The 15,187-nt window shown below is 40.3% G+C and overlaps 1 protein-coding gene across 6 annotated transcripts in view; it reads right to left on the minus strand.

Moving 5' to 3' along the window:
• The window catches only part of MFF (mitochondrial fission factor), a 38,771-nt gene extending 26,513 nt beyond the window's left edge, over positions 1 to 12,258 (minus strand). For 2 of the 6 annotated variants that reach the window (XM_039489319.1, XM_039489316.1), the window contains exons 1-6: positions 12,002 to 12,257; positions 9,254 to 9,300; positions 8,954 to 9,119; positions 6,179 to 6,396; positions 4,275 to 4,447; positions 1,672 to 1,760 (exon numbers count right to left, since the gene is read on the minus strand). In XM_039489319.1, coding sequence (XP_039345253.1) covers positions 1,672 to 1,760; positions 4,275 to 4,447; positions 6,179 to 6,396; positions 8,954 to 8,991 — 518 coding nt within the window. In that variant the 5' untranslated portion in view covers positions 8,992 to 9,119; positions 9,254 to 9,300; positions 12,002 to 12,257. Of the gene's footprint in view, positions 1 to 1,671; positions 1,761 to 4,274; positions 4,448 to 6,178; positions 6,397 to 8,953; positions 9,120 to 9,253; positions 9,301 to 12,001 lie in introns of all 6 variants that reach the window. The other 4 variants (XM_039489321.1, XM_039489322.1, XM_039489317.1 and 1 more) reach the window with 4 other exon arrangements.
• Between the last annotated feature and the right edge of the window lie 2,929 nt (positions 12,259 to 15,187).

Genomic DNA, 15,187 nt, shown 5'->3' on the forward strand with positions numbered 1-15,187 from the left:
GGTGCTTAATTTCTCTTAAATTCCTTTGAAAAAATCTCAGCCATAACCTGTACAGTGTTATAGCTACTTGAGGTACAACATGCTCCCAGAAAGCTTTAAAAAGCAGAATAGAAAAATCTTTAGCTCTCCCTTTTCCCGTTTTAAAAATAGTTCCTAGAAATGCAAGAGAATCATCTTATGCCCTAGTTATGTAGGAATTATACCATCTTAGCAGGACTAGTTTAAGCATGGGATAAACAGTTTGTCTGGCCAGAGTGGATAGGGAATAAGATTTAAAAATACAATGTTCCAGACTATGCTTCTGTCACCACGTTCTAGTCTAGAGAATATTTTTAAATGGTTTTGCTCCATCTGCACTAGTTAAACAAACTGTATTTACAATGGATTCTGCAGATTAATCTCCAGGTTAGATGGAGCCTTTATTGAGATGCCAGAGCGTACAGTGCACAATGATACTTGGCTGTCAGTCAAATCAGCATGCAAAGTTAGACCAAGAGGACAAGATAAGCAAGGGTTAAACATCCTAAGAGGCAAAATGCTTTGACAGAACTGTCTTTTTAATTAAAGGGTTTAATGTCACTTGAATTTAAGCTGCAAAACGTGGGCTCTTCTCCTGTTTGTGGAGGAAAGTGAATCGGACCCATCCAAGGGCAAGAATAAAAGCCTACAATGACTCAAATAAGCTTCTGTCAATAATTCACTATACCATGGAAACTGTGATCCTTACAGCTGAATAGAATGGAGAACTAGCACATATTTCATACAATATATAGGCTTATTATTCAAGTCACATTTGTTTAGATCCAGCAAACACATTCCTAATTCTAATTAGAACACAGGGGTGGCATCTTCAGACAGTAGCAGAAGGAATAAAAGGCACAATTGCAATGCTTAAAAAACAGCCAGCCTCTTGTGTTTTTATACCATGGTGAAAAAACTTAACTGAAGTATACTCAAAATTTAACTATTTAAATATTCTATTAAATTTCATCAAAAGGGGATGAGATGTATATGATTACAACATTTCCACATCCACCCACACCCAATAAAAAGGGGTGTCTGCCACTCGTCCACTTCTCAACATGAAGATATATTGATAAATTTCAAATAAATTATATTTTTATTATGTTAGAGAAAATTACTTATGTAATTATGAGGGTGCACCAATTTCTTTGCTCTTATTCAATGGATCACACAAAAAGGTGGGGACATCTTCAACACACAATGTAGAACTCAATTTCTTCGAAGAATAACTTGAAAGTTGAGAGAAAGTATTGCACACAAAAATCATGATCTGATAATCTCTTTCAAGTTACAGGCAGACAACTAGAAGTCACATGGAAAAGCAGTTGAGCTAAAGTTGTGACTTGCAGCTCATGGCAAAAAACAGCAAAACCACAACCACAAAAAAGATCCCAAACTCCAAAGAGAACAGGGAGATTGCATCATAAATGAAGTCAGCCAACTGCACAAAAAAACAGGGTTAAAGAGTTGATTATTCAGGCAACATATTGCAGTTCTATAATGTTCAAACTTGTGTTACTTACCTGGGATTCAGTGTTTGAAATGAGTACACCAAACATAATTGGGAAAAGCAGACAGGAGGAAAGAGAGAGAACAAAATACTAATCAAGTTGCCCTTAAGTCACTGCATCCCAGATCTCTACTCACATGGAATCGTTTCTGACCAATTGACCATTTTGACGAACAGCGTTTTCACTCATGGAACGTTCTCTCTTCAATCTTCCCACTGAACGAACCTGCAAAAACAAAAAAGTGGACGAGGGAGACAAAGAGAGGAAGAGAGAGTGTTTTTCAGGAGTGTCCCACAAGCACTGTGCTAAAGGCTGTTCACCGAATCTGCTCTCAGAACACATTCATAGCTCTCATTGATATCAAAGCGAGTACAGAAGTGCACCTGATGGCAGAATCTGGCCCTGTTTACAATATATAGAATTGAGTTTCTAATACAGTTTATTCCAAATGACTTGGTGCTGTCCAAGACACTTGAACAAATGGAATTTTAGATAGACAAACTGGGTGAGGTAATATCTTTTACTGGCCGAACTTCTGGTGGGGAGAGAGAAGCTTCCAAGTAAGTTTCCCAGACCTGAAAAAGAGTTCTCCGTAACCTCGAAAGCTTGTCTCTCTCCCCATCAGAAGTTTGTCCAATAAGAGATATTACCTCACCACCTTGTCTCCAACTTCTGTGGGTGAAACAGACAAATTTTTGAGCTACACAGAGATCTTCTTCAGGCCACGGGAAGGCACTCAGTTTCACAGTTAAATGCAAGGTAGAACAGGTTGTTTAGCATAAGTAATTAACACATATTCTGAGGCAGGATCGGTCAATGGTCCCTGAGAGTTCCCTGACACAGATTAGGAAAGCAGCAAGCCAGTCCCTGGTATCAAACAGGTTCAGAAACACTGTTCCCAGGGACTATTCAAGATGAAGTGGACTGTTAATACCCCTGCAGTCCCAGGACACAAAAAAAAAGGGGGGGGGGAGAAGGGGTGAAGACTAGTGAGTTACACATTGTTGTAATAAGCCATTAATCCAGCATCTCTCAAGACCATGATTTTTAGTGTCTAGCGAAGTTATGAATTTAAGCTCTCAGGCTTGTCTTTTGAAGGTGTTGTGAAGGCTTCCTTTGAAGATGAGGACTGAGAGGTCAGATATGGAGTGATTGTTTTGTGAAAAGTGTTCACCTATGGATGATATGGTGTTTTTGTTTTATTTTTCGGTGAGAGTTCATTTGAGAGTGTAGCAATTGTCTGGTTTCACCCACACAGTTGCTATTGGGGCATTTAGTGTACTGAATGAGGTACACCACATGTTGTGATAGGCACGTGTAGGACCCATGGATCTTGAAAGGTGTGTTGTGGGAGGTACTGGAATTTTAGATGAATGAGGAGGCAATCCCTTATGCCCATTACTGCTTCTATTAACCATCCACACAATTACTGTTAGAAAGGACAGTAGAAGCCCACCACGTCTGAAACAATAAACAGTAATTCTGTGTTTTACATATGCAGTTTAACAAACATTTGGCTGCTTAGAAAATTGGAGACAGAACATATCTATTAAGTCATCTTATCCATCCCTTGGACAGTTCTGTCTTGTTCCCTGAAACACATTTTTACAGTTTTATTAACAATATTTTGCTTACTGCTGATTATATCAACAATGGATACGGGTTTTCATGCAGATCTGATACTTTTTTAATCCCACTATTCTCTTGCTCTCAATAATATCCCGTGGCAATAGTTACACTGGTTAATTACATACTGCATAAAAAAGAATCCCCTTTTATCAGTTTTAAATTACATTTGTTGTCCCCTTGTGCTAGTATTATAAAGAAAGGGTAAATAGGAGCTCCTGATTTACCTTCTCTAAACTGCATTATTTTATACCTTTATCACATCATCTCTTATTTGGCTGATCTAAAACAAAGTCCCAACTCCTTTTTAATCACTCCTATTATTGAAGTTTTGCATATATCTAATCACTTTCATTGTCCTTTGCTGAACCCTTTCTATTTCTGCCATGTTCTATTTGAGATGAGGTGACTGGAATTGAAGTATTCAAGGCAATGATTTAAACAACCTTATGTCATTTGCCTTTTTGACTACCAAATATTTTAATTGAACTGGCTCTAAGGACACAGAGTTTCCTGAGGCTCAGACTTAATTTAGAACCTACTGATGCATTTTCAACACACTGACATAAAATTCTGCATCGACTTGGACACCAAGATTTTTCCTGGTGCATTTTAAATATGGCCAAGTTAAAGCTTACGCGTCTGGAAAATAGGGAATAAAATGAAAATACTGACAGCCATGGCTATAAAATAGACACTTCGCTATTAGAGCTGGTTAGGAAATATATTTTATTTCCCACCAAATAATTGAGAATTTTTTTTTGCTTTCACTGAATTTTTAGGTTTCCAGTTTTCTAATAACCTGAAAAATGTCAGTGAAAACAGAATTTTCTTGTGGAAGTTTCCCTTTAGTCAAAAAAGGCATTTTGATCTTTTATTTTTAAGCCAGTTCTAACGATGGTATCTAGATTCTATAGTCACTTTAACTGACAAATGGTTAGAGGGTTATCTTATTACTAGTAAGTGCACACAGAATTTTGTAAAATATTTTTATATCTACCCATTTTATGGTAATAAACTGATCTGGATCACAATGTAGGGATCATTCACCATTCCATTTTTCTTCTTCAGTAAACTTTCACAACTAGGAAAAAGTTAAAATAAAATACTAGCCTCTTCACTTTGAGGTGTCTGCGTTGGGGGTCTTTCTAGATCCAGAAAATCTAGTGGTCGCTCGCTAAGTGAGATAACCCGGGGAGGAGTTTTCAATGACAGAGGTTTGAATGGAGCAGACTGTATAAGGTCCAGATCTGATGGTCTGGAAAATGGAATGTCTTCACTATTACCTGCAACAACATAGTTGAGATTACTTTAATCAATACCAAGTAAACACATTAACAAGTGAAAAGTTGGTGAAAGTTCAAGACGACAAAGACATCCCTCACACTTCCACGAATAGACCAAATGTTTGCAAGAAAAATTATGCCATAGGAACTAAGGAAATATAACATCAAAATACAGTCAACTCAGAAAACCAAACAATTATGAAAGAAAGCTGCTAGTAATCCCGCAGTTAAGGATATATTAAGGGAAATACTTCTTAAAAAATCTCAACTATATTTTTGTGCTCCAAAATATCCTTACCACAACCTGTTTCTTCTAGACCTAGCCATTATTTGCCTCTGTATCCCCACTGAGATATATTCCTGTGAATTCCTGTTGACCATGAGGAGTGTGGCCACACATTCTACAACACCTGAGGAACATAACTTCACCGTCATCTTTAAATCTGCCGTGTGATAATTATTGAGTGATTTGACCACACTCTCACCATCCAAATAACCAGTTCATACAACTCAATTTTTAGACAGTTGTTTAAAAAACATCTGAAAGGTTTTCCTTTGTTGCCTTGGCAAATTATATATAAAGATAAAGATGCAGGAAGGACATTTGATACACAATTTTAATGAGATTTTTTTTTGGTGTGTGTGTGGGGGGTAAGATAGCCATCATATACATAACACCTAACCTCAGAGAATATGATTAAGCCCACCTACCTCTCACATGGTTTTTGCTTATTACAAGCCATGGTTATAGCCCTTTGACACACTTATAGCTTTTGTTCACTCTTACGTGTGCAGTATTCTCTGGACACATAATTCATGAGCCTGGAAGCACCTGATTCACTGAGAGCATTCTCTAACCTGCAGAATTAGGTCTTACCAAAGCTCTCTTTGTTCAGACAAAGATTAATAGACGTTCGAATGTCTGAGTATTTCAACTGTGGGACAAATGCGTACAAGCAACAAGCACAAGCTTTGAAAAGATGTAAGAACTGCAGATGTTCTTAAGCTTTATCATCATAGTATGATCAAATGCAGATTATTATATGCCATAAACTTATTATCCATAAGGCCAACTCAGTAGCAGAGACATCATCAATATGATGTTGATGCTCCTATTAATCAGAATAATTTTGCATTATATCGAATGGGTCAGACAAAGTATACTTTTAGAATATACTACAGCTCCTGTAGCTTATTCCTATTATATTAAGAGTCAGAAGTCAGTCAGTAGGTATGGGTTGGTGAAATTCTGTGTCCTGCATTGTGCACGAGGTCATGCTAGATGATCAGGATGGTCCCTTCTGGCCTTAAAGTCTATGAGTACAAAGTAAATTTTGCTGGGATCCATTTGTAGTACTCATAATTCAGGCATGAAAGACATGTAAAAGATTGGTGCATGTAATTATTACAGCTTATTGTCAATATATATTCAGACATAGCACATCAAAATTATGAAATAGTGCATGTCAACATCTCACCTTAAAAATTATCCTAATGTCTCTGGTCAATAAAGCATTTTTCATATTTTAAGAAACTTTAGAGGTCATAATTGATCAGCAGCTCCTATTTGGAGGATTGGGATACATTTCACAAGTCTTTGTTTTTGAATAATATTTTTTTCCCAAAACATCACTAAATTCTTTTTTAATCCCCCAAAACAAGCTAAATTGGACACAGAGCAAATCAGCATAATGCTTTAGTTGCTACTTTTACCCTACACCATATACATACCTGCCACTACAATCCTCTCTGGAACCTGCATAGTTACACTGGCATTTGGAAGTCCTTCTTGGATGCCTTGCTCAAGGTCAGCAGTTGGTGGAGCTACCTTTAATTTTTCTGGTACCCTCATTCGCTGGCTGATCCCTTCAGTGTACTCAATTTCATACTGAATTCGATTAATTTCTGCCATCTCAGCAGCTGGAGATGGGAACACTGCCCCATTCATTCTGATGAAAGAAAACCAAAAAGCTGTGAATTATTAACTGACAGCAAAACTAAACATTAGGTGGGTTTCTTTCTCGATGCACGATAGAGTTAAGTGGATACATTTCTCCAATGATTGGGCAAGTGTCAGATCCCCTTGACTGAGCACACACAATATTTATTGAGAGTAACTCCAATGTAAATTCAAAGAGCAAAAATTTCCAGCTGCAAAGGACTATAGCAATGCCCCATATGCTACCCAAACCCCACACTGGGGCTGTGCAGGTGATCTTTGGCTCAATGGTGACACAGGGCTGCCTGCAATTCTTTACACAACATTGATAAAGTTTCCATGCTAGCCCCCACATAGGCTAGGACAGAAAGCTACATTGAATAAGAGTCGGGGCAGAGATGTGTTTGTGCAACACCAGTATCCCAGGCAATGGGATCACAGGGGCTGTGGCTGCTATTTCAGCCTATAGGATGGAATGGTGACTGCAGGGTGGCGGATAAAGGAAAGGGACAGGGCTGCACAGCAGCCTCACAACATGGCCCTGAGTTGGGATGGGGAGGAATTCACTTACACAGAACCCAGTTTCACCAAGAAGGAAGTTTCTCACCAATATGCTGTCAAATCAGTTTCAGAAATTCAGCATTCTTACAACATTCCTATTTGATTTATTCAGTACTTCTAGTTTAAAGACAAGTTACTGTATTTTGTAAACTTACAGACCTTTTACTAATATGTATCTGATGATCTGGACAGGCTAAAAATATATCTACAATATACAATCTGAGTGCTCCCGAAAGTGGAAATCCTACATCTACAGAACAGATACACCATGGGAAGAAGCAGTAAGAGTTTCCCCACACTGCCAAACCAGAGTACAGTATTTCCACCCTGAGATGGAGGGCCCCCTCTAGGGGCAAGAAGGGAATTCAGTCTGCTTGACCATGCTCTCTTGTCTCTGTGATGAGACCAACAGTAATGGTGTTTTTTACAATATGGATAGTACAGATCCTAGTGACCCAAATGAGACTACTCACTTATATCACATTCTCAATTTAACAACTTTCTGAAAGGAAAAGGTATCTGAGCATTTCCATAAAGCTATCAAGCACTGGATCCAAACACAGAGACAGAAGATACTTTCTTTTGAGAAACTAACATCTGTAAGTCATATGGGTACCTTTGGTTAATTTGCATATTAAACCTCATATACAGAAGTCAGCCCATTGCTGATCTGTAATTATAGTGAAACTAAGTTATTGATATATTTACTAATAATATATAGGAGAAATGCCTTTCCGCATGTCCATTCATACCCTACCACCAGCATTAATCTCTGAGTTTTGTATTTTGGGTGACTCAAAAAGACAGTTTGATTGCAGTAAGTTTGATGACACAGGAGACAGGATTAAATTATGAAGTGGAAATTAAATGTAAGTGTGCCAGAGATAAGATCCACCTTGGAACCAATACAAGGATACTCAGGGTTGTGATGGGGATTCCCCAACACACTATACCCCTGGCAATTAGAAGGAATCCCACCAACCCGAAAACACATAACACAAGAACCAGTGGTCAGGTCACCCAATGAAATTAATAGGGAGTAGATTTAAAATAAATAAAAGGAAGTACTTCTTCACACAATGCATAGTCAACCTGTGGAACTCGTTGCCAGGGGATGTTGTGAAGGCCAAACTATAACTGGATTCAATAAAAGAATGACATAAGTTCATGGAGGACAGGTCCATCACTGGCTGTTAGAGATGCAATCCCATGCTCTAGGTGTCCCTAACCCTCTCACTGCCAGGTACTGGGACTGGACGACAGGGGATGGCTCACTTGATAATTGCCCTGTTCTGTTCATTCCCTTTGTAGCATCTGGCATTGGCCACTGTCAGCAGACAGGATACTGGGCTATCTGGACCACTGGTCTCACCAAGTATGGCCATTCTTATGTTTATGTCTTATATGTTTATATTTAAAACCTCACACCAGCAATCAGGGAAGGAAAAACACCCTGGTTTATGCAAGCTTGCAAAAAAAAATTGCATTTCTTTTCCTTCATTGAGGCTGAGAATATGCAGAGTTAGGCTGTCTGTATTAACTCCTGCAGGTTCTACAGCTCCAATAGAAGGAACTGACAGAACCCAAAAAATCAGGAGCAGAAGTGAGTCCATATCTCATTGACAGGCGCTCACCAGCTGCTCAAGCAGCTCTGCCGCACTTAAATCCATAGATTTTAGCCTCTCCCTCCACCCCACCCTTTTGGTCTCATATAGCAGATTTACCCTTCCTGCTACAATAAAGTAGCCTGATGTACTGTGACCAAAGTACATACTGCCTTCTGAGATTTCCACACCCCAAAAGGCCATGTACAGTTCAGGCAGTAGAAGCAGTAAAGCACAGCACTTCAAGATCTTTTGAGCTGAGAGTCCCTATGCAAATGAAAGTATTCAATTTTAACAAGAACTTAAAAATACCAAGAGTATCCTATGGCAACAGCCTTGTTAAATAGCCACAATCTATCAAGTGTTACATGTACCAGATGAGTTCTATAAGATTTCACTAACCTCCCTAGAGGTGATTCACTGCTTGTTCTTTTGTTCATTTTGAAATATTTGCACAGATATAATTTTGTAATCAAATATCACTACACTGCAGCACAGTTTACTTTACAACACAGTAAAGTTTGGATCTGTTTTTGTACATAAGACAGCATGACAACTGCTTTCCCAGCTGTAAAAAAAAATAAATAAGAACAGCATTAGAAGAGTCAACTTCATAAATATTTAGAATCTAAATATCAGTTTCATAATGCGAGTGACAGTAATTGCCAAGTATCTACAAATACAATACTTCAATATGCTCACATGCGTCTTAGAATTCAGATGTAATTTCTGGAGAATTCATTGATTTTCTAAATGGCAGAAGGGAAAAACAGTGAGTTTTCAGCTGCTGAATCCTTAAAATACTGCAATTTACTAATTAAACTAGAGATGTATATGTATGGGGGAAAAGAAGGAGGAGGAGGATAATAAAAGATGTTGCTCGATATTAGAAAGCAGAATAGTTAGCACAGAGACCTAAGGCTGAGATCCTGCAATCTGCTCCATAGTAGGCAGATTCCTGTACCTGTGCAAAATCCTAGGGTATGTCTACATTGCACTTAAGAGTGAGCCTCCCAGCCTGGGTAGACAAACCTGTGGTAGCATGCTAAAAATAGCTGCATGCCCCTGGGTCTGAGCCTGGATGGCTAAACTGAGCCTCCACTGGTGCTACTAATGTCCACACCGTAATTTTTTAGCATGCTAGCATGAGTCACACTAACACAAGTCTGTTTAGGGGGCTTGTTCAGGTGCAATGTAGACAGCCTTAGTGACCCCAATGGCAGTGCACTTGTACAGAGAAGTTTGCAGGATTGAGGCTTAAGTCGGAATATGTAGATGCCCATTCCACTCCTGATTTACGGTGTGACCTTTGACCTATCTGTGCCTCAGTTTCCTGTGTAAAATAGCGACAATATTTAAACCAACTTTGTAAGCCATACTGGATCTTAAAATAATAACAAAAAGTTCATTACCATCAAGAGATCTCAAACTGAAAGCACAAATTAGAAAAGTAAAATTCTTAGCTCTTTTATGGTAAATGAAAAGCAGAACTGTCATTAACTGGAAAAATCTGAGTGGTTGAACAGCATTCAAAGTCAACAGAGGAAAGGAAGTTTTAAGATGACATTTACAGAACTCAGTGGTTGTAAAGATGCAGGAATGAAAGTTTGAGAAAGATAAGTCATCACAAATAAAAACATGACTAATTATACAGAATCATGGAGAAGGGATAGAGGAGGCCAATGAGAGAGTGCATACATGAGTGTAAATGGGAACCCAGGAGAGCTATTTTGAATGGGATTTGGAGATGAAGATGAATCAAGTAGATCGAGGAGACAATACAATATGACACTGACTTCTTGGAGCCAGAAACTAGCATGCATATCCCATTCTGGATCTCCTCAAAAGGAACTGTCATTGTAACGGCACTTTGTGATTAAGGAGCATATATGGATGTATGTATACAAACTTAAACAAAGGATGAATTTGGACACCATGATATGGCAATCGCCAGACACAGACAAGAGAGATGAGGGAGAGAAAAAGTTTGTCATAAACGACACAACAGTTTTGGGCTTTGGAAGCAAAGTTCAGAGGATGTATTACGGGACACAGAGGTTTGCTTAACTGTCAGTGCATCAGTCACTGAAGCATTTAGAATTGGAAGCTATGACGTAACAAAGCACTATCAGGGTGATTGGTAGGGGGATCATAGAATATCAGGGTTGGAAGGGACCTCAGGAGATCATCTAGTCCAACCCCCTGCTCAAAGCAGGACCAATCCCCAGATAGATTTTTGCCCCAAATCCCTAAATTAGCAGACCTATATGTCATCTGCACGCAAGGGATAAATACTGAAATGCATTCATCATGATACATGTGTCAGACCTATTTATGCACATCACCTCTTCACATCATATACATGGAAGGAATGAAAAAATGTTAGCGAGGCTTTGGGTTCCTATAATATTTAATGAATGCAAGAGAGCGAATGCCACTCCGCCAGCAGCAGCTCTGAAGCTGCATAGCGAAGATCCCAATTGGGGCAAAGAGGTAGCTTTACAAGCAAACATCTTTATTTTTCTAGAAGACGACAAGTATTGTAAAATTAGCACAAATTAGAAAAAAGGCTGCAGTTTGATAAGCAGCTACTTTGAAATATCCAGGTTGTCACTGAGAAGCAACATTTCAAATAATGCTGCTGACAAAGTGACAATTACTAAAGTTAAAACAGAGTAAAATGGAAATTCACTGGGCCTGAGTCTGAGCTAATATTGGTATCACAGCACTGTTTTTTGCTGAATGTGTCCTGATTTACAAGGGCATAAATGAGAGGGAAAAAACAGGCCCAGCGGGTTAGAGTATTACATAACCCTAACCATTCAGGTCTCATAACTACTTAAGAAGACATTTTAAACTATTTTGTTGATAGAGGGTGCCATGTTTAGGGTCTTTCAAAATGTGAAGTCTGGGGCATCCAGTCCCTGAGGGGGCTACCAAAAGCAGCGTCCCCTATTAAGCCAATATATTTAAAATAAAATAGTGTGGGCAGAGAAAATGGAAACACGTGTGTGGTGGTGGTGGTGGGGGGGGGGGGATGAGAAAATGGGCCAGCTGGAGGTATAAAATATAGTAGATAGGCAAAGAGAAAGTGAGAGTGGCAGAGAAGGTGTGATGGGCATAAAGAAGGTGTGTGGGGGGGAGGCAAAGCTGGCTGGGCAGTGAGTGTGAGTGGGCACAGCTGGGGGGGGGCAATAACAGGCTATGGAACAACAAATGGGGGATGGGCATAACAGAGGGCTGGAGCAGGCCGGAGTAGGGCTGGGGAGGTGTAGCGGGGAGGGGCCAGAGCAGGGGGGGGGCGGAGCAGGCAGGGGTACGTCCGTGGAGCCTATAGTTGCGGGGGCAGCGTGTGTGTGTGTGGGGGGGGTATTGCTGGGGAGGCAGTTGGGATCTTCCCACCCTGGCTGCGGGGGTCCGGCGGAGCAGGCCCCAGCGTTACCTACTCACCCAGAGGCCGGCGGGAAGCCGCCTGGCAGGCCCCTCTCGCGCTCCGGCCACTCAAGGGCTCTCTCTCAGTGATAAGGAAGCGCAATGCAGCCCGGTCCGCCTAGACGGAAAAACGGGCTGAATTGTCCCCATCGAAGCGCCGTAGCCGCCACTGAGCAGGGAGCCGTGTAATGTCACGTGATGTAAGAAGGGCGGAAGTGACTCTATGGCCGTTCAGCTGAGAGCGAGCCATAGGGAAGCCATCTTTACTATGGTCAGACAGCTCGTGAGCGCTGTGCGCCTTTGTGATGCTGTTGCTGTAATTGCCGCAGCAGGCTCCTAGCGACCTATATACAGCGCTGGTCCGTAGCGCTGAGGGTGTAGTGTTAGGTGATACCCCTTAATGTCTCTCACTAGTTATATTTTACTATCACCAGCAATGTAGACCCATTACCAGAGATCATTCACAGAATAGTACTAACAGGGGCGCTGGAACAATTTTCATAGTGGGGATGCTGAGAGCCATTGAACCAAACTGTAAACCGTCTATAACGGAAACCCCTTCAAGCCAGGGGGTGCTGTGGCCACCCTCCCCCCGCACCCATAGTTCCAGCACGTATGAGTACTAGAACATTCATTCCATCAGTCTGATACCAGGATAGTGCTTCTCAGCTACTGAGAACAAAGACGCAGCCATAGGTGCCAACTTCTGCTCTCGCTGGTGGGTGCTTGACCTCACCCTCTGCCCCCGGCCCTGCTCCTATTCCAATTCCTTCCCCAAATCCCCACCCCAACCTGCCTCTTCCCCGAGTGCGCCGCGTTCCTGCTCCTCCCTGTCCCTCGCAGCATGCTGCCAAACAGCTGTGTGGAGCCAGGTGGGAAGCGCTGGGAGGCAGGCGGAGGAGTGGGGATGCAGTGCGCTCAGGTTGCCAGTGGGTGCACAGCAATCACTAATTTTTCCCCGGGGGTGCTCCAGGCCCGGAGTCAGTGCTTATGGAAGCAGCATGATTAATGGATAGAGTACTAGTCATAGATGCAGGAACCTAAGGTTCTAGTCCTAGCTTTGCCACCTAGCAGTTGTGCAGGTCACTGGACCTTTCTCTGTCTGTTTCCCTTCCTATCCTTTATCTGTCCTGTCTGTTCAGATTGTGAGCTCTGTAGGAGAAGGCCAGTCTTACTGAGTGTATGTAGAGGGCTTAGAGCAATGGGGGCCTGATCATATTGCCACCATAATACAAATACCTATCAGAAATATCAACATAATATTTATTGGTAATATAACAAAGTTAAGATTATATTGATATTAGTTAATATTACTACTGCTAATATAACAATAATTCAGTATTAATGTTACATAGCTTTTGATCTTGCAATGTAAAATCAATGGGACATCACACGTGTAGGGAACCTAGTAGCGTGCATTGCACGATTAGGGCCAAAGTAATGGTGCTGGCTGATAGCAGCCCACTCTTTAGCCAGATTTAGCTACCAACTTCGGCAGCACATTCATATACTTTTGCCAATTTTCTTAGTTAAAATCATTACTTAAAATTATCTCAGATGTCTTAATTTCTCGATGGTGCAGACCTCATACTTTCTTATATACCAGAAAGAGCCCCTACAAAGTTGAAATTTGATTAAAAACAACTGAGTGCTCTATGATGACCAATAATGAAAAGGTCAAATTTCAGACTGTATCCAGTAGTCCTTAGAAAATGAATTTCAAAATTATAGTGAAATAAAGATGGAAATTAATTTTGTCAGTGATCCATATACAAGCATCTGTTTATTATTAGACAATACATAACTAATATTAGTATAACATTGATGATATTAATATTTTTATTAGTGGGGATCTTTAAATTTGCTCTTATTGTCTTTTTTCCTCAGTAGGATACTACATATTCAATTCAAATCCCTACTGTTTTCTATCACTTGTACATGTCAATCCAGAACCAGCCCCCTCTCAAGACTGATTTGTGTGGGCTGTTGTGATGCAACCTCATGCCTTGCTGATGTTGGGTCTTAATAGTTCTGCAGTACAGTATTACGCCAGTACTTGAGGACACACCACAGCATAAAGGTGTAAACATTGCACTGTTACACTATAATGATTTTGTCTCAAAAGTAGAACACTCATACAGAAACCATTTACCTGTACCCTGACCTAATTGCTACAACCATTGTCATACTAACAAGTACTGTATAGAAATCCAGTTGAAGCCAGAAGGGCTGCTCATGTACAACATTTTCAGCATCTTCTCATAACTTCATGTTATGATGACTTGATGTAAGGTTGTATTGAGGAGACGTGAATATCTAACATCATCAACATTGAGATGGGTGGAATCTGGCTCCGGGTGAACATATAGAAGTGATGAGACCTGGAACAGATTCTGGATCTCAGCAGAACCCCTGCTATGGCACAGGTCCAGTCACTTAGTTCATACTTCGTGTTTTTTCTATTAATTGATACACATTACAAAGGAGTTTCTGTTCAAATTATATTTCTTCCTGTCTTAAGCATTTCTATAGCATTCATGACCATAGTATCAAAGCACAAAATTAAAGATGGCCACCAAATGTGACTACTAGTGCATTTACTCTCTAACCTTAAAACCCAGTTTATTCAGGGGTACACAAAACATTAGCAAGACATCATTTTATTATATTGGTTTTAGCATTACCCCTGTAAGGGCCAGATTATGCAACCATTACTGAGGTTAGCAATTACTTACTCACAGCACAGGCTGCAGCTGCTCAAGGCCAGCTGTTTTCTTGTGGTCTGAGTAACTCTAGGTTTGCCTGAAAACGTTATTGCAGCATGTGACTGTAATAGCTAAAATTCTAAACTAATAAATACAAAAGCATCAACAGCTACTTATGAACTAAAATTGTGATTTGGTTAATGGCCACAGCTACAGCTATAGATGTCAGAGTGGGGAAAAATGCCATAAACAAGCACTGACAATTACATTGTTCCAAGATCTGGCACTTGCTGGATTCAGTCCTGCACATGTGCCAAAAGCATTGAGACAGAGGCAGTTACAAATATCAAATCTGATCTCTCACTAGACAGACAGGGCTAGAAATAAAGGTTTTATATTATTGAAAAGCTGGAAATTTCAGCTTTCTAGATGTAAAAAGCATTTCTGTCTTACTCTGATAGGACACTAGACCTTCAAATCACATAATTTTTACTACCAT

The sequence above is a fragment of the Mauremys reevesii genome, linkage group 9 (assembly GCF_016161935.1).
Source record: "Mauremys reevesii isolate NIE-2019 linkage group 9, ASM1616193v1, whole genome shotgun sequence".
Classification (NCBI taxonomy): domain Eukaryota; kingdom Metazoa; phylum Chordata; order Testudines; family Geoemydidae; genus Mauremys; species Mauremys reevesii.